The 20797-nt window shown below is 48.8% G+C and overlaps 2 protein-coding genes across 3 annotated transcripts; one reads left to right on the top strand and one right to left on the bottom strand.

Moving 5' to 3' along the window:
- The first annotated feature begins 182 nt into the window (after positions 1 to 182).
- On the top strand, positions 183 to 2988 carry SGF29 (SAGA complex associated factor 29). Of its 2 annotated transcripts, none has more exons than XM_072119567.1 (10): positions 183 to 303; positions 775 to 868; positions 1032 to 1107; positions 1193 to 1265; positions 1685 to 1749; positions 1851 to 1980; positions 2056 to 2202; positions 2271 to 2306; positions 2555 to 2717; positions 2822 to 2988. In XM_072119567.1, exons 2-10 carry the CDS (start codon positions 794 to 796, stop codon positions 2936 to 2938), a joined length of 882 nt encoding a protein of 293 aa, XP_071975668.1. In that variant the 5' UTR covers positions 183 to 303; positions 775 to 793; the 3' UTR covers positions 2939 to 2988. The 2 variants fall into 2 exon arrangements, with proteins under 2 accessions (XP_071975668.1, XP_071975666.1); XM_072119565.1 differs by lacking the exon at positions 183 to 303 and adding an exon at positions 358 to 449.
- A 3291-nt stretch (positions 2989 to 6279) lies between these two features.
- LOC140075945 (structure-specific endonuclease subunit slx1-like) lies at positions 6280 to 20747 on the bottom strand. Its single transcript, XM_072122394.1, has 7 exons — positions 20654 to 20747; positions 10996 to 11169; positions 10815 to 10866; positions 9662 to 9988; positions 9461 to 9588; positions 6750 to 6828; positions 6280 to 6672 (listed from the first exon to the last, which is right to left on the bottom strand). Exons 2-7 carry the CDS (start codon positions 11166 to 11168, stop codon positions 6643 to 6645), a joined length of 789 nt encoding a protein of 262 aa, XP_071978495.1. The 5' UTR covers position 11169; positions 20654 to 20747; the 3' UTR covers positions 6280 to 6642.
- Positions 20748 to 20797: the final 50 nt, after the last annotated feature.

Here is a 20797-nt window from a genome sequence, read left to right as displayed (position 1 = left end):
CGGATACCACTGAAGCAAAACCTCAGCTGTGAGACGCCCGCAGGTCAGAGATGCTCGCAGCTGAGGGTTGGTTGCAGATCTTTTTTCCGTGCTGAAAGTTTGTTACAATGTGTCAGGGCAGAGCGAGCGCGCTTCACAAAGCAAAGTCCCCGCGCACGCGCAGTGCGCGCAGTGCACGCAGCTCCCGCAGACTACACTCCCGTCATGCCCCGGCCGCGGTCTCCCTGGTGACGGTGACGTCATCTCCCTGCGCCCCACTCCTCGCGCTGGTCGCTCACGGCTGTAGGCCTCGTCCGTCGTTCGGTGAGTTCTGTCTCTAATATGTCGCGATATCATCGCCGGACTGCGCAGGCGCCTATCGTGACATGGGGCCCCGCCTCCTTAGGGGTTATATAGGGGGGAAGGGGAGGTCATATCGTGCCAGGCGCCTCATTATCCACCATGGTGCTGTGTGTATCGCGATATATCGTGTGTTCTACCTGCAGGGGTTGTAGGAATCAGCGGAGGTTGCAATCATGGACACCCAGCTCTCCTGGGAGCTGTAGTCCTCCAGCATCAGATACTGAGAAGCGGGATCTGCTGGGAGTTGTAGTTGTGCACTGTCTGGGGAGGCTAGGGTGGGAGTTGTAGGCTACATGAGAATGCTGGGAGTTGTACTTGTGTAGTTTATGATGCTGATTATTGGTATAGTAAGGCAGTGTCTGCTGGGAGTTGTAGTCCTGCGCTGCCTCTTTCTGTACGTGAATAATGAGAATTGTTTTTTTTCCTCCTTAGAACAATCCAGAAGTCGCAGATGGCGCTCGTGTCTGCGGATACGAAGATCTCGGAGCTCCTGACCGAGCTGCACCAACTCATCAAGCAGACGCAGGTGAGGAGACTGCTGCCACTCCACACAGTCCACGCGGCGCAGGCTGGGGCTGACCTCTGGGGGGTGGGGGTCCACGCGGCGCAGGCTGGGGCTGACCTCTGGGCGGTGACGTCCACGCGGCGCAGGCTGGGGCTGACCTCGCTACTCTTCCTTTTTCTTCCAGGAGGAACGGTCACGGAGCGAACACAACCTGGTGAACATCCAGAAGACGCACGAGAGGATGCAGACCGAGAACAAAAGTGAGTGCATCTGCAGGGTCATGTGACCTGAGGAGCCGCCATTGTCCCTGATTTGTAACCAGACCCCTCTTTCCCGTCTCCACAGTCTCTCCGTATTATCGCACTAAACTGCGCGGCCTCTACACAACGGCAAAGGCCGACGCTGAAGCCGAGTGCAAGTAAGTGGTGACGGGGTTAAATCTCATTGTAGTATCTGCCAGTACTGACTTCTTAAAGGGATGAGCCATGAATAGGCGTCTGTGTCCTGGACCCCACATCCCAAGCGTTGGGGAGACCCTATGACCTCAGCAAAGGGAATCCAATCACTTAAAGGGGTTTAGTGAGAATTAGCGGCAGCAGAGCCTCTTGGTTTCTCCAACTATTTAACACTTTAGTTACTGTCCCCTTGGCCAGTCTATTTGCTTTCTATATGAGGTTCAGAAGATCGTGTGATCCTCTGGTGCTGCCACGGATGGGAGAGCCTACGGACCAGATAGGATGCTATAGAACACTGGGCCTTTATAGAGCTGATGGGGATGGGGGGGGGTTGTGTGGCCCCCACTTATCCCACCACTGACTCCTCTCTCTTCCCCTCCAGTATTCTGCGCAGATCTTTAGATAAAATTGCTGAGATCAAATCCTTACTGGAGGAAAGACGCATCGGTGAGTAAAATAAAGTAGATTTACTTTTGCTCTAGTTACTGCTCAAGCTGCGAGGCTGTATAACCTGCAAGGGGTAAAACATCACACGTCTTTTTCTGCAGCTGCCAAGATCGCTGGCCTGTACCACGACTCTGAGCCCCCCAGGAAGACCATGAGGCGCGGAGTGCTGATGACTCTCCTCCAGCAGTCGGCCATGACTCTACCGCTGTGGATTGGGAAACCTGGGGAGAAGTGAGTGTGAGCTCAGAGACCGGGTAGTATGTGCCCCCTGAGGACTCCTGCTGACATGTTTGTTGTCCCCTCTAGGCCGCCTCCTCTGTGTGGAGCTATCCCTGCATCCAGCGATTACGTGGCCAAACCTGGAGACAAGGTGGCGGCGCGAGTGAAGGGCGTGGATGGAGATGAGCAGTGGATTCTGGCCGAGGTGGTCAGTTACAGCCATGCTGCCAACAAGTAGGATCCTGCCCGGGGTACTGGGGGGGCTTCTGTATGAGCACAGCTAACCCTATCACTTTCCCTAGGTACGAGGTGGATGACATCGATGAGGAGGGAAAGGAGTAAGTATCACATGACCTGCACAGTAATGTAGTAACCCCTTGTACTCCAGTCACAGCCAGAGCTGCAGTCACAATCCTGGACAATGGTTTGTTGCCCTCCCATTGATCTATAGGATGTGTAGACGCTGAAGTTTACAGGATTAGAATTGTTATTGCAGCTCTTGATGTGACTCCCGGCCTTCTGCTGCTGCATGACGAGTTCTGCTCTGAGGTCCGGCCAGCCATTGACTGCTCTTGCTCTTCTCCAGGCGTCACACCCTGAGTCGCAGGCGGATCATCCCGCTGCCCCAGTGGAAAGCCAACCCAGAGACGGACCCCGAGGCGCTGTTCCAGAAAGACCAACTGGTGCTGGCGCTGTACCCCCAGACCACCTGCTTCTACCGTGCCCTGATCCACACCCCCCCTCAGCGGGTGAGTACATGTCCGGTCAGGAGTAGACCCCCTCCCTGATGAGCTTGTGGGGTATAGTCTGTCTGCACAGGGCGGGACACTAATCTCCATGTCTTCCCCTCCAGCCCCAGGATGATTACTCGGTGCTGTTTGAAGACACGTCCTATGCTGATGGCTACTCGCCTCCCCTCAACGTAGCCCAGAGATACGTGGTGGCCTGCAAGGAGCCCAAGAAGAAATGAGGATGTCAACAAAAGCTGGAGAGAAGGCGCAGACCTCAGGAGGGGGTGGGTGGGGGGGGAGATACTGTCATTTTAGGTCATTAAATGAAATGTTTAAGTCTATAAGCAAAAGTAGTTTGCGTTTTTTTTCCTCAAGGGGCTGACACTGGGGTGTTCTGACACTGGATGTTGAAGTGTCAGGTGAGCTCCCTATATACACCCTGCAATAACATGGCTGCTGTGGTCAAAGGCATCCACAAGGGGGAGCTCTCTATACATACTGCAATAACGTGATGGATGTGGTCAGTTATAGCCACTAGGGGGAGCTCCTCGTATACACAATAACATGGCGGCTGTGGTCAGGGACATCTCCCTGTATACACAGTACAATAACATGTCCATGCTGATATACAACCAAAAGTAGTGCAGTACTGTGGTTGCGGTGCCGATGTGGGGTGCCCGCTGAGAGTTACAGTGGAGCCTCTCATATGTACTGCACTACGGGCAACCAGCATTTGGCACCTTATCCAACGAACGGCCCCATACTGATTGCCATCCAATGTAACCCATGTTCGGGATCACAAGGTGCATTGCCCAGCATCATTTATAAAGGATTGTCTGCTGGCACCCAATAACTGAACCCTGAAATATATGAACACAAGGGTCGATATAATTTCCCCTGATGAGCCCTGATTTATGCTTGTAACATGGCATGTAGGGAACTCCAGACCATGACTGTATATATGACTTGGGGATTAGTACCTAATCATCCTATACACCTTTCATACTTTCTTGCACCTCTATAACCTTGTGGGGACGTGACTAGGACCTCCACAACACTCACTGACCTCACCTTTTCCCTACATCTAGGGTCAGCGGGGAGAGGTTCCAGCCGGGGCGGCAGCCTATAGGGCGGTTGCTCCGTGATCAGGCATAATAGGGTCTTTCTAGACCCTTCCTCTACAGTACGTGCGGTCCATCTCTTCTCCCGCCCATTTGGAGAAATACACACATCCGGGCACCCGCGATTGGCTGGGTATATGATTTCTCTCTGAATGGAGACCTCTTTGTGGGGGTCTCAGAAGGCATTAGCACGTTACTAGGTGGAACTTTAAGTTTTCCTATTGTCGGTGTATACCCGCATCAAATCTATTGACTATTCAGTAATTGCCCGTATCAGTAGCACTTTATTTGTATGATTTTATATATATATATATATATATATATATATATATATATACACCTTCACCTTTTGTACTTGGCGCTTATTGATGAAATAATTCCATTTTTATACCCGCAGCCCAATCTGCCTCCTGGGAGCAGGGTTATAGTTCTATCCCAAATTTTTTTTAGGTGTTCTATGACATATTTATCTAGTAGTAGCGGTGACCACATAAATAAAACAGGCGATCGAACTTCTGTCACCGAGATAACGGGAATAATGATTCACACTCGCCCAACAACTTGAAGAAGACGCAAATATAGAGATCACGTGATCATATCGCCGCTCCCAAGATAATGATGGAAGCAGGTCATGAGCGCCTGACCGATCGCAAGAAAAGGAAGCTGCTCTGGTGGCTATAGTGACTAGGACTTTTTTTTGTGGTCAGGGGCAGCCACGAGGGGGAGCTCCCTGTATACGCAGTACAATAACATGCCGGCTGTGGTCAGGGGCAGCCACCAGGGGGAGCTCCCTGTATACACACTACAATAACATGGCAGCTGTGGTCAGGGGCAGCCACCAGGGGGAGCTCCCTGTATACACACTACAATAACATGGCGGCTGTGGTCAGGGGCAGCCACTAGGGGGAGCTCCCTGTATACGCACTACAATAACATGGCGGCTGTGGTCAGGGGCAGCCACCAGGGGGAGCTCCCTGTATACGCAGTACAATAACATGGCGGCTGTGGTCAGGGGCAGCCACTAGGGGGAGCTCACTGTATACACACTACAATAACATGGCGGCTGTGGTCAGGGGCAGCCACCAGGGGGAGCTCCCTGTATACACACTACAATAACATGACGGCTGTGGTCAGGGGAAGCCACTAGGGGGAGCTCCCTGTATACACACTACAATAACATGGCGGCTGTGGTCAGGGGCAGCCACCAGGGGGAGCTCCCTGTATACACACTACAATAACATGGCGGCTGTGGTCAGGGGCAGCCACTAGGGGGAGCTCACTGTATACACACTACAATAACATGACGGCTGTGGTCAGGGGCAGCCACCAGGGGGAGCTCCCTGTATACACACTACAATAACATGACGGCTGTGGTCAGGGGCAGCCACCAGGGGGAGCTCCCTGTATACACACTACAATAACATGACGGCTGTGGTCAGGGGCAGCCACTAGGGGGAGCTCCCTGTATACACACTACAATAACATGGCGGCTGTGGTCAGGGGCAGCCACCAGGGGGAGCTCCCTGTATACACACTACAATAACATGGCGGCTGTGGTCAGGGGCAGCCACCAGGGGGAGCTCCCTGTGTACACACTACAATAACATGACGGCTGTGGTCAGGGGCAGCCACCAGGGGGAGCTCCCTGTGTACACACTACAATAACATGGCGGCTGTGGTCAGGGGCAGCCACCAGGGGGAGCTCCCTGTATACACACTACAATAACATGGCGGCTGTGGTCAGGGGCAGCCACCAGGGGGAGCTCCCTGTGTACACACTACAATAACATGACGGCTGTGGTCAGGGGCAGCCACCAGGGGGAGCTCCCTGTATACGCAGTACAATAACATGACGGCTGTGGTCAGGGGCAGCCACCAGGGGGAGCTCCCTGTATACACACTACAATAACATGACGGCTGTGGTCAGGGGCAGCCACTAGGGGGAGCTCCCTGTATACACACTACAATAACATGACGGCTGTGGTCAGGGGCAGCCACCAGGGGGAGCTCCCTGTATACACACTACAATAACATGGCGGCTGTGGTCAGGGGCAGCCACTAGGGGGAGCTCCCTGTATACACACTACAATAACATGACGGCTGTGGTCAGGGGCAGCCACCAGGGGGAGCTCCCTGTATACACACTACAATAACATGGCGGCTGTGGTCAGGGGCAGCCACCAGGGGGAGCTCCCTGTGTACACACTACAATAACATGACGGCTGTGGTCAGGGGCAGCCACCAGGGGGAGCTCCCTGTGTACACACTACAATAACATGGCGGCTGTGGTCAGGGGCAGCCACTAGGGGGAGCTCCCTGTATACACACTACAATAACATGACGGCTGTGGTCAGGGGCAGCCACCAGGGGGAGCTCCCTGTATACACACTACAATAACATGGCGGCTGTGGTCAGGGGCAGCCACCAGGGGGAGCTCCCTGTGTACACACTACAATAACATGACGGCTGTGGTCAGGGGCAGCCACCAGGGGGAGCTCCCTGTGTACACACTACAATAACATGGCGGCTGTGGTCAGGGGCAGCCACTAGGGGGGTGCGCACAGTGTACAGCTGTAATCTGTGTTGTTCTAGTAAGGTAAGTTCTGCAGGGAGCCACCACTTACCTCTGATCAGATATCACTCAGTTTATTACATGCACCTTCATGATTGGTTTATATAAAAGTCAGTGATTATTGTGGAGCTGCAGAGGTCAGGCCCGTCCTCTGCTGCTCCTGTCCTGTCCTAGTCATCTGTACAGGATACCCCCTGCGGATGTACTACAACTCCCAGCAATAAATAATGTGCTGAAATCCTCTGTGCTGTCACCCGTGCAGCTCGTCCACCCAGTGCGTCTGCGGAGAACAAGGAGAAGTTATGTGCGGCCTCAGCGATCCACCAATCAGCAGCGAATATACTGCGCCTACTCCACCTGCGCCTGCTCCTCCAGATCCCCGTAACAGCCCTTCTTATACCGGATCAGATCCCCCCACAGCACCGAGTGACCACAGCTGCAAAACAAGAGGGAGACGGGTCACACAGGAGACCGGGAGGCAAGGGAACCTGTCAGCAAGACATCTGCTCCTCAGCTTAGAGAATTTGTTACATTGTTTCAAGACAAGGGTAGGAGGAAACCAATCAGCAGGTGGGGCCATAAAGACTGCTGCTAGTGTTATGCACTGTCCTGGAGAGATGTGTAATCAGACCTCACACTGCTGTGCTCTGTGCTCTCTGCAGCCAGTGTTATGTACTGTCCCTGGAGAGATGTGTAATCAGACCTCACACTGCTGTGCTCTGTGCAGCCAGTGTTATGTATTGTCCCTGGAGAGATGTGTAATCAGACCTCACACTGCTGTGCTCTGTGCTCTCTGCAGCCAGTGTTATGTACTGTCCCCGGAGAGATGTGTAATCAGACCTCACACTGCTGTGCTCTGTGCTGCTAGTGTTATGCACTGTCCTGGAGAGATGTGTAATCAGACCTCACACTGCTGTGCTCTGTGCTCTCTGCAGCCAGTGTTATGTACTGTCCCTGGAGAGATGTGTAATCAGACCTCACACTGCTGTGCTCTGTGCTCTCTGCAGCCAGTGTTATGTACTGTCCCCGGAGAGATGTGTAATCATACCTCACACTGCTGTGCTCTGTGCTCTCTACAGCCAGTGTTATGTATTGTCCCTGGAGAGATGTGTAATCAGACCTCACACTGCTGTGCTCTGTGCTCTCTGCAGCCAGTGTTATGTATTGTCCCTGGAGAGATGTGTAATCAGACCTCACACTGCTGTGCTCTGTGCTCTCTGCAGCCAGTGTTATGTACTGTCCCTGGAGAGATGTGTAATCAGACCTCACACTGCTGTGCTCTGTGCTCTCTGCAGCCAGTGTTATGCATTGTCCCTGGAGAAATGTGTAATCAGACCTCACACTGCTGTGCTCTGTGCAGCCAGTGTTATGTATTGTCCCTGGAGAGATGTGTAATCAGACCTCACACTGCTGTGCTCTGTGCTCTCTGCAGCCAGTGTTATGTACTGTCCCTGGAGAGATGTGTAATCAGACCTCACACTGCTGTGCTCTGTGCTCTCTGCAGCCAGTGTTATGTATTGTCCCTGGAGAGATGTGTAATCAGACCTCACACTGCTGTGCTCTGTGTTCTGTGCAGCCAGTGTTATGTACTCTCCCTGGAGAGATGTGTAATCAGACCTCACACTGCTGTGTTCTGTGCTCTCTGCAGCCAGTGTTATGTACTGTCCCTGGAGAGATGTGTAATCAGACCTCACACTGCTGTGTTCTGTGCTCTCTGCATCCAGTGTTATGTATTGTCCCTGGAGAGATGTGTAATCAGACCTCACACTGCTGTGCTCTGTGCTCCCTGCAGCCAGTGTTATGTATTGTCCCTGGAGAGATGTGTAATCAGACCTCACACTGCTGTGCTCTGTGCTCTCTGCAGCCAGTGTTATGTATTGTCCCTGGAGAGATGTGTAATCAGACCTCACACTGCTGTGCTCTGCGCTCCCTGCAGCCAGTGTTATGTATTGTCCCTGGAGAGATGTGTAATCAGACCTCACACTGCTGTGCTCTGCGCTCTCTGCAGCCAGTGTTATGTATTGTGCCTGGAGAGATGTGTAATCAGACCTCACACTGCTGTGCTCTGTGCTCTCTGCAGCCAGTGTTATGTATTGTCCCTGGAGAGATGTGTAATCAGACCTCACACTGCTGTGCTCTGTGCTCTCTGCAGCCAGTGTTATGTATTGTCCCTGGGGAGATGTGTAATCAGACCTCACACTGCTGTGCTCTGTGCTCTCTGCAGCCAGTGTAATATATAGTCCCTGGAGAGATGTGTAATCAGACCTCACACTGCTGTGCTCTGTGCTCTCTGCAGCCAGTGTTAGGTATTGTCCCTGGAGAGATGTGTAATCAGACCTCACACTGCTGTGCTCTGTGCTCTCTGCAGCCAGTGTTAGGTATTGTCCCTGGAGAGATGTGTAATCAGACCTCACACTGCTGTGCTCTGTGCTCTCTGCAGCCAGTGTTATGTATTATCCTGGGGAGATGTGTAATCAGACCTCACACTGCTGTGCTCTGTGCTCCCTGCAGCCAGTGTTATGTATTGTGCCTGGAGAGATGTGTAATCAGACCTCACACTGCTGTGCTCTGTGCTCTCTGCAGCCAGTGTTATGTATTGTCCCTGGAGAGATGTGTAATCAGACCTCACACTGCTGTGCTCTGTGCTCTCTGCAGCCAGTGTTATATACTGTCCCTGGAGAGATGTGTAATCAGACCTCACACTGCTGTGCTCTGTGCTCTCTGCAGCCAGTGTTATGTATTATCCTGGGGAGATGTGTAATCAGGCCTTTGTGTATGTTATTAGTAGCAGCAGGACTGTGATATTTGGATTTATATTCCAGGACTGTAGATTCTCAGAATGTGCTGGGGCATGTCCTCACACTGCTGTGCTCTGTGCATAGAACTAATCTAAAGCCCCGCCCCTGTACTGCCGTATTATGCAACACGCTAAAGTTTACTCAGAGGGGATTGGCTGTGGGGCCAGTACTGTTCAGAGCACAGCAGTGGCTCCTGGTGACTTCTGACAGCTGAGGATTTGTTGCAGTGTATCAGCAGGGATGACTGGGGGGGCGGGGGGCGGGGCTGACCTGGGGCACGGACCCTCCACAGGGATCAGATGATCCGGCTCATTCCGGAGGAAGAGTTTGGCGAGACACAAGATGTGGGCGATCAGGGTGCAGCCGGGGTGGAAGCAGCGCAGGGCGTCCTCCTTACTCTGCGGGAACAAGAGGCTGTTACCTGAGGGGCTCTGCGCCTGATGGGAGTTGTAGTCCTGTAACAGCACTTACCTGGAGGGTTTCGTAGCAGACCCGGCATGGCAGTGCGATGCTCTGCAGCGGGGGGCCCCCCTCCCCCGGGGTCTTAGCGATGGGCTTGGCACGGACCTGCCCGTAGGCGAGGGGCATGTGCAGCGGGGGCTGGAGGAGGGGCGGCAGCTGCTGCTGATACTCCTGTCTGAGCCAGCGCAGGGTCAGGGGCAGGCGGCTCCACGGCGCCACCCGCAGCATGTGGTACAGGACCAGGAGGTGGAAGTCAAAGCTCGACTGTTTCTTTGTCTTCCGTGGGACATGGGTGAGGCGGCGGGAGACGTGCGGGTGCTGCCAGGCCCACTCAAACTGCGGAGAGAGAACAGTCACATCCAGAGCTGCGCTCGTCATTCTCATCCTCCAGTCACATCCAGAGCTGCGCTCGTCATTCTCATCCTCCAGTCACATCCAGAGCTGCGCTCGTCATTCTCATCCTCCAGTCACATCCAGAGCTGCGCTCGTCATTCTCATCCTCCAGTCACATCCAGAGCTGCGCTCGTCATTCTCATCCTCCAGTCACATCCAGAGCTGCGCTCGTCATTCTCATCCTCCAGTCACATCCAGAGCTGCGCTCGTCATTCTCATCCTCCATCCCCCCTCCCCTAGAGCTGCGCTCGTCATTCTCATCCTCCATCCCCCCCCAGAGCTGCGCTCATCATTCTCATCCTCCATTCCCCCCCAGAGCTGCGCTCATCATTCTCATCCTCCATTCCCCCCCAGAGCTGCGCTCATCATTCTCATCCTCCAATCCCCCCAGAGCAGCGCTCGTCATTCTCATCCTCCAATCCCCCCCAGAGCAGCGCTCATCATTCTCATCCTCCAATCCCCCCCCAGAGCTGCGCTCATCGCGCTCATCATTCTCATCCTCCAATCCCCCCCAGAGCAGCGCTCGTCATTCTCATCCTCCAATCCCCCCCAGAGCAGCGCTCATCATTCTCATCCTCCAATCCCCCCCAGAGCAGCGCTCATCATTCTCATCCTCCAATCCCCCCCAGAGCAGCGCTCATCATTCTCATCCTCCAATCCCCCCCAGAGCAGCGCTCATCATTCTCATCCTCCAATCCCCCCCAGAGCAGCGCTCATCATTCTCATCCTCCAATCCCCCCCAGAGCAGCAGTCTCTCCGGTGCTCTTACCCGCAGCGCTGCGATATCACTGGGGAATCCGTGGACGATCAGCACCATGTCCCTGTACAAGACACAAAGTGAGACTTTGAATCCTGTACCTTTAAATACAGCGCCCCTTGTGTCAGGAGCGGACAGTGCATATATGAGAGGGCCTGCTCATATTATCACCACCTCAGGGGCAGGTCCTTACCAGGGGCCCCTCCCACTTGTCTTCCAGGCTCCGCCTTTCTGTTTCCCTCCATTGTGCTGCTGGATCCTCCGCTCTGGGTTTACAGTGAAACCGATGTAGATCCGACCTTTATACTTGGGATTGGTGCAGTAAAGGAGGTAAACGCCGAAAAATCCTTCCACCTCCACAACCATCCTGCAAAGAGAGAGGGGCGGAGTCACACTGAACAGTGCACAGTCCTACTTCTCCTGCGTATATGGAGAGGGCACAGTCCTACTTCTCCTGTGTATATGGACAGTGCACAGTACTACTTCTCCTGTATATATATATGGACAGTGCACAGTACTACTTCTCCTGTATATATGGGCAGTGCACAGTACTACTTCTCCTGTATATATATATACAGTGCACAGTACTACTTCTCCTGTATATATGGGCAGTGCAGAGTACTACTTCTCCTGTATATATGGGCAGTGCACAGTACTACTTCTCCTGTATATATGGGCAGTGCAGAGTACTACTTCTCCTGTATATACGGGCAGTGCACAGTACTACTTCTCCTGTATATACGGGCAGTGCAGAGTACTACTTCTCCTGTATATACGGACAGTGCACAGTACTACTTCTCCTGTATATACGGGCAGTGCACAGTACTACTTCTCCTGTATATACGGACAGTGCACAGTACTACTTCTCCTGTATATACGGGCAGTGCACAGTACTACTTCTCCTGTATATACGGGCAGTGCACAGTACTACTTCTCCTGTATATATATATATGGGCAGTGCACAGTACTACTTCTCCTGTATATATATATATGGGCAGTGCACAGTACTACTTCTCCTGTATATATATATATGGGCAGTGCACAGTACTACTTCTCCTGTATATATATATATGGGCAGTGCACAGTACTACTTCTCCTGTATATATATATATGGGCAGTGCACAGTACTACTTCTCCTGTATATATATATATGGGCAGTGCACAGTACTACTTCTCCTGTATATATATATATGGGCAGTGCACAGTACTACTTCTCCTGTATATATATATATGGGCAGTGCACAGTACTACTTCTCCTGTATATATATATATGGGCAGTGCACAGTACTACTTCTCCTGTATATATATATATGGGCAGTGCACAGTACTACTTCTCCTGTATATATATATATATATATGCAGTGCACAGTACTACTTCTCCTGTATATATATATATATGCAGTGCACAGTACTACTTCTCCTGTATATATATATATATACAGTGCACAGTACTACTTCTCCTGTATATATATATATATATACAGTGCACAGTACTACTTCTCCTGTATATATATATATATATACAGTGCACAGTACTACTTCTCCTGTATATATGGGCAGTGCACAGTACTACTTCTCCTGTATATATGGGCAGTGCACAGTACTACCTCTCCTGTATATATGGGCAGTGCACAGTACTACCTCTCCTGTATATATGGGCAGTGCACAGTACTACCTCTCCTGTATATATGGGCAGTGCACAGTACTACCTCTCCTGTATATATGGGCAGTGCACAGTACTACCTCTCCTGTATATATGGGCAGTGCACAGTACTACCTCTCCTGTATATATGGGCAGTGCACAGTACTACCTCTCCTGTATATATGGGCAGTGCACAGTACTACCTCTCCTGTATATATGGGCAGTGCACAGTACTACCTCTCCTGTATATATGGGCAGTGCACAGTACTACCTCTCCTGTATATATGGGCAGTGCACAGTACTACCTCTCCTGTATATATGGGCAGTGCACAGTACTACCTCTCCTGTATATATGGGCAGTGCACAGTACTACCTCTCCTGTATATATGGGCAGTGCACAGTACTACCTCTCCTGTATATATGGGCAGTGCACAGTACTACCTCTCCTGTATATATGGGCAGTGCACAGTACTACCTCTCCTGTATATATGGGCAGTGCACAGTACTACCTCTCCTGTATATATGGGCAGTGCACAGTACTACCTCTCCTGTATATATGGGCAGTGCACAGTACTACCTCTCCTGTATATATGGGCAGTGCACAGTACTACCTCTCCTGTATATATGGGCAGTGCACAGTACTACCTCTCCTGTATATATGGGCAGTGCACAGTACTACCTCTCCTGTATATATGGGCAGTGCACAGTACTACCTCTCCTGTATATATGGGCAGTGCACAGTACTACCTCTCCTGTATATATGGGCAGTGCACAGTACTACCTCTCCTGTATATATGGGCAGTGCACAGTACTACCTCTCCTGTATATATGGGCAGTGCACAGTACTACCTCTCCTGTATATATGGGCAGTGCACAGTACTACCTCTCCTGTATATATGGGCAGTGCACAGTACTACCTCTCCTGTATATATGGGCAGTGCACAGTACTACCTCTCCTGTATATATGGGCAGTGCACAGTACTACCTCTCCTGTATATATGGGCAGTGCACAGTACTACCTCTCCTGTATATATGGGCAGTGCACAGTACTACCTCTCCTGTATATATGGGCAGTGCACAGTACTACCTCTCCTGTATATATGGGCAGTGCACAGTACTACCTCTCCTGTATATATGGGCAGTGCACAGTACTACCTCTCCTGTATATATGGGCAGTGCACAGTACTACCTCTCCTGTATATATGGGCAGTGCACAGTACTACCTCTCCTGTATATATGGGCAGTGCACAGTACTACCTCTCCTGTATATATGGGCAGTGCACAGTACTACCTCTCCTGTATATATGGGCAGTGCACAGTACTACCTCTCCTGTATATATGGGCAGTGCACAGTACTACCTCTCCTGTATATATGGGCAGTGCACAGTACTACCTCTCCTGTATATATGGGCAGTGCACAGTACTACCTCTCCTGTATATATGGGCAGTGCACAGTACTACCTCTCCTGTATATATGGGCAGTGCACAGTACTACCTCTCCTGTATATATGGGCAGTGCACAGTACTACCTCTCCTGTATATATGGGCAGTGCACAGTACTACCTCTCCTGTATATATGGGCAGTGCACAGTACTACCTCTCCTGTATATATGGGCAGTGCACAGTACTACCTCTCCTGTATATATGGGCAGTGCACAGTACTACCTCTCCTGTATATATGGGCAGTGCACAGTACTACCTCTCCTGTATATATGGGCAGTGCACAGTACTACCTCTCCTGTATATATGGGCAGTGCACAGTACTACCTCTCCTGTATATATGGGCAGTGCACAGTACTACCTCTCCTGTATATATGGGCAGTGCACAGTACTACCTCTCCTGTATATATGGGCAGTGCACAGTACTACCTCTCCTGTATATATGGGCAGTGCACAGTACTACCTCTCCTGTATATATGGGCAGTGCACAGTACTACCTCTCCTGTATATATGGGCAGTGCACAGTACTACCTCTCCTGTATATATGGGCAGTGCACAGTACTACCTCTCCTGTATATATGGGCAGTGCACAGTACTACCTCTCCTGTATATATGGGCAGTGCACAGTACTACCTCTCCTGTATATATGGGCAGTGCACAGTACTACCTCTCCTGTATATATGGGCAGTGCACAGTACTACCTCTCCTGTATATATGGGCAGTGCACAGTACTACCTCTCCTGTATATATGGGCAGTGCACAGTACTACCTCTCCTGTATATATGGGCAGTGCACAGTACTACCTCTCCTGTATATATGGGCAGTGCACAGTACTACCTCTCCTGTATATATGGGCAGTGCACAGTACTACCTCTCCTGTATATATGGGCAGTGCACAGTACTACCTCTCCTGTATATATGGGCAGTGCACAGTACTACCTCTCCTGTATATATGGGCAGTGCACAGTACTACCTCTCCTGTATATATGGGCAGTGCACAGTACTACCTCTCCTGTATATATGGGCAGTGCACAGTACTACCTCTCCTGTATATATGGGCAGTGCACAGTACTACCTCTCCTGTATATATGGGCAGTGCACAGTACTACCTCTCCTGTATATATGGGCAGTGCACAGTACTACCTCTCCTGTATATATGGGCAGTGCACAGTACTACCTCTCCTGTATATATGGGCAGTGCACAGTACTACCTCTCCTGTATATATGGGCAGTGCACAGTACTACCTCTCCTGTATATATGGGCAGTGCACAGTACTACCTCTCCTGTATATATGGGCAGTGCACAGTACTACCTCTCCTGTATATATGGGCAGTGCACAGTACTACCTCTCCTGTATATATGGGCAGTGCACAGTACTACCTCTCCTGTATATATGGGCAGTGCACAGTACTACCTCTCCTGTATATATGGGCAGTGCACAGTACTACCTCTCCTGTATATATGGGCAGTGCACAGTACTACCTCTCCTGTATATATGGGCAGTGCACAGTACTACCTCTCCTGTATATATGGGCAGTGCACAGTACTACCTCTCCTGTATATATGGGCAGTGCACAGTACTACCTCTCCTGTATATATGGGCAGTGCACAGTACTACCTCTCCTGTATATATGGGCAGTGCACAGTACTACCTCTCCTGTATATATGGGCAGTGCACAGTACTACCTCTCCTGTATATATGGGCAGTGCACAGTACTACCTCTCCTGTATATATGGGCAGTGCACAGTACTACCTCTCCTGTATATATGGGCAGTGCACAGTACTACCTCTCCTGTATATATGGGCAGTGCACAGTACTACCTCTCCTGTATATATGGGCAGTGCACAGTACTACCTCTCCTGTATATATGGGCAGTGCACAGTACTACCTCTCCTGTATATATGGGCAGTGCACAGTACTACCTCTCCTGTATATATGGGCAGTGCACAGTACTACCTCTCCTGTATATATGGGCAGTGCACAGTACTACCTCTCCTGTATATATGGGCAGTGCACAGTACTACTTCTCCTGTATATATGGGCAGTGCACAGTACTACTTCTCCTGTATATATGGGCAGTGCACAGTACTACCTCTCCTGTATATATGGGCAGTGCACAGTACTACCTCTCCTGTATATATGGGCAGTGCACAGTACTACTTCTCCTGTATATATGGGCAGTGCACAGTACTACTTCTCCTGTATATATGGGCAGTGCACAGTACTACTTCTCCTGTATATATGGGCAGTGCACAGTACTACTTCTCCTGTATATATGGGCAGTGCACAGTACTACTTCTCCTGTATATATGGGCAGTGCACAGTACTACTTCTCCTGTATATATGGGCAGTGCACAGTACTACTTCTCCTGTATATATGGGCAGTGCACAGTACTACTTCTCCTGTATATATGGGCAGTGCACAGTACTACTTCTCCTGTATATATGGGCAGTGCACAGTACTACTTCTCCTGTATATATGGGCAGTGCACAGTACTACTTCTCCTGTATATATGGGCAGTGCACAGTACTACTTCTCCTGTATATATGGGCAGTGCACAGTACTACTTCTCCTGTATATATGGGCAGTGCACAGTACTACTTCTCCTGTATATATGGGCAGTGCACAGTACTACTTCTCCTGTATATATGGGCAGTGCACAGTACTACTTCTCCTGTATATATGGGCAGTGCACAGTACTACTTCTCCTGTATATATGGGCAGTGCACAGTACTACTTCTCCTGTATATATGGGCAGTGCACAGTACTACTTCTCCTGTATATATGGGCAGTGCACAGTACTACTTCTCCTGTATATATGGGCAGTGCACAGTACTACTTCTCCTGTATATATGGGCAGTGCACAGTACTACTTCTCCTGTATATATGGGCAGTGCACAGTACTACTTCTCCTGTATATATGGGCAGTGCACAGTACTACTTCTCCTGTATATATGGGCAGTGCACAGTACTACTTCTCCTGTATATATGGGCAGTGCACAGTACTACTTCTCCTGTATATATGGGCAGTGCACAGTACTACTTCTCCTGTATATATGGGCAGTGCACAGTACTACTTCTCCTGTATATATGGGCAGTGCACAGTACTACTTCTCCTGTATATATGGGCAGTGCACAGTACTACTTCTCCTGTATATATGGGCAGTGCACAGTACTACTTCTCCTGTATATATGGGCAGTGCACAGTACTACTTCTCCTGTATATATGGGCAGTGCACAGTACTACTTCTCCTGTATATATGGGCAGTGCACAGTACTACTTCTCCTGTATATATGGGCAGTGCACAGTACTACCTCTCCTGTATATATGGGCAGTGCACAGTACTACCTCTCCTGTATATATGGGCAGTGCACAGTACTACCTCTCCTGTATATATGGGCAGTGCACAGTACTACCTCTCCTGTATATATGGGCAGTGCACAGTACTACCTCTCCTGTATATATGGGCAGTGCACAGTACTACCTCTCCTGTATATATGGGCAGTGCACAGTACTACCTCTCCTGTATATATGGGCAGTGCACAGTACTACCTCTCCTGTATATATGGGCAGTGCACAGTACTACCTCTCCTGTATATATGGGCAGTGCACAGTACTACCTCTCCTGTATATATGGGCAGTGCACAGTACTACCTCTCCTGTATATATGGGCAGTGCACAGTACTACCTCTCCTGTATATATGGGCAGTGCACAGTACTACCTCTCCTGTATATATGGGCAGTGCACAGTACTACCTCTCCTGTATATATGGGCAGTGCACAGTACTACCTCTCCTGTATATATGGGCAGTGCACAGTACTACCTCTCCTGTATATATGGGCAGTGCACAGTACTACCTCTCCTGTATATATGGGCAGTGCACAGTACTACCTCTCCTGTATATATGGGCAGTGCACAGTACTACCTCTCCTGTATATATGGGCAGTGCACAGTACTACCTCTCCTGTATATATGGGCAGTGCACAGTACTACCTCTCCTGTATATATGGGCAGTGCACAGTACTACCTCTCCTGTATATATGGGCAGTGCACAGTACTACCTCTCCTGTATATATGGGCAGTGCACAGTACTACCTCTCCTGTATATATGGGCAGTGCACAGTACTACCTCTCCTGTATATATGGGCAGTGCACAGTACTACCTCTCCTGTATATATGGGCAGTGCACAGTACTACCTCTCCTGTATATATGGGCAGTGCACAGTACTACCTCTCCTGTATATATGGGCAGTGCACAGTACTACCTCTCCTGTATATATGGGCAGTGCACAGTACTACCTCTCCTGTATATATGGGCAGTGCCCAGTACTACTTCTCCTGTATATATACAGTGCCCAGTACTACTTCTCCTGTATATATGGGCAGTGCACAGTACAACTTCTCCTGTATATATGGGCAGTGCACAGTACAACTTCTCCTGTATATATGGGCAGCGCACAGTACTGCTTCTCCTGTATATATACAGTGCACAGTACTACTTCTCCTGTATATATACAGTGCACAGTACTACTTCTCCTGTATATATATATATATATATATATACAGTGCACAGTACTACTTCTCCTGTATATATGGGCAGCGCACAGTACTACTTCTCCTGTATATATACAGTGCACAGTACTACTTCTCCTGTATATATATACAGTGCACAGTACTACTTCTCCTGTATATATACAGTGCACAGTACTACTTCTCCTGTATATATATGGACAGTGCACAGTACTACTTCTCCTGTATATATATGGACAGTGCACAGTACTACTTCTCCTGTATATATATGGACAGTGCACAGTACTACTTCTCCTGTATATATATGGACAGTGCACAGTACTACTTCTCCTGTATATATATATATACAGTGCACAGTACTACTTCTCCTGCATATATACAGTGCACAGTACTACTTCTCCTGCATATATACAGTGCACAGTACTACTTCTCCTGCATATATACAGTGCACAGTACTACTTCTCCTGTATATATATGGACAGTGCACAGTACTACTTCTCCTGTATATATACAGTGCACAGTACTACTTCTCCTGTATATATATATATATATACAGTGCACAGTACTACTTCTCCTGTATATATATACAGTGCACAGTACTACTTCTCCTGTATATATACAGTGCACAGTACTACTTCTCCTGTATATATATATATACAGTGCACAGTACTACTTCTCCTGTATATATATACAGTGCACAGTACTACTTCTCCTGTATATATATATATATATACAGTGCACAGTACTACTTCTCCTGTATATATATACAGTGCACAGTACTACTTCTCCTGTATATATATACAGTGCACAGTACTACTTCTCCTGTATATATATACAGTGCACAGTACTACTTCTCCTGTATATATATACAGTGCACAGTACTACTTCTCCTGTATATATATACAGTGCACAGTACTACTTCTCCTGTATATATATACAGTGCACAGTACTACTTCTCCTGTATATATACAGTGCACAGTACTACTTCTCCTGTATATATACACAGTGCACAGTACTACTTCTCCTGTATATATACACAGTGCACAGTACTACTTCTCCTGTATATATACACAGTGCACAGTACTACTTCTCCTGTATATATACACAGTGCACAGTACTACTTCTCCTGTATATATACACAGTGCACAGTACTACTTCTCCTGTATATATACACAGTGCACAGTACTACTTCTCCTGTATATATATACAGTGCACAGTACTACTTCTCCTGTATATATGCACAGTACTACTTCTCCTGTATATATACACAGTGCACAGTACTACTTCTCCTGTATATATATATACACTGCACAGTACTACTTCTCCTGTATATATATATACACAGTGCACAGTACTACTTCTCCTGTATATATATACAGTGCACAGTACTACTTCTCCTGTATATATATACAGTGCACAGTACTACTTCTCCTGTATATATACAGTGCACAGTACTACTTCTCCTGTATATATACAGTGCACAGTACTACTTCTCCTGTATATATACAGTGCACAGTACTACTTCTCCTGTATATATACACAGTGCACAGTACTACTTCTCCTGTATATATACACAGTGCACAGTACTACTTCTCCTGTATATATATACAGTGCACAGTACTACTTCTCCTGTATATATACAGTGCACAGTACTACTTCTCCTGTATATATACACAGTGCACAGTACTACTTCTCCTGTATATATACAGTGCACAGTACTACTTCTCCTGTATATATACACAGTGCACAGTACTACTTCTCCTGTATATATATATACAGTGCACAGTACTACTTCTCCTGTATATATATATATACAGTGCACAGTACTACTTCTCCTGTATATATATACAGTGCACAGTACTACTTCTCCTGTATATATACAGTGCACAGTACTACTTCTCCTGTATATATACAGTGCACAGTACTACTTCTCCTGTATATATACAGTGCACAGTACTACTTCTCCTGTATATATACAGTGCACAGTACTACTTCTCCTGTATATATACAGTGCACAGTACTACTTCTCCTGTATATACACAGTGCACAGTACTACTTCTCCTGTATATACACAGTGCACAGTACTACTTCTCCTGTATATATATACAGTGCACAGTACTACTTCTCCTGTATATATACAGTGCACAGTACTACTTCTCCTGTATATATACTTCTGTACTTCTCTTATTATTACACATTATTGTTTTCTACTTGATAACAGAGATTTTCTTACCTTCCCACAATCCTCCTGCATCCTCCGATCACTTCCTGGTTGCGGGTCCTCCTTACATAGTGACAGGGGTGTCCCTTGATCCCGCCTGTTACATTTGAAACAGTAAATCTAAGATATTCGATCACGTGAAGGGTCGTACATCAC

The sequence above is a fragment of the Engystomops pustulosus genome, chromosome 8 (genome assembly GCF_040894005.1).
Source record: "Engystomops pustulosus chromosome 8, aEngPut4.maternal, whole genome shotgun sequence".
Taxonomy (NCBI): Eukaryota; Metazoa; Chordata; class Amphibia; order Anura; family Leptodactylidae; genus Engystomops; species Engystomops pustulosus.
Note: the sequence above shows the minus strand (reverse complement) of the source record. Positions and strands in the feature narration are given on the sequence as shown.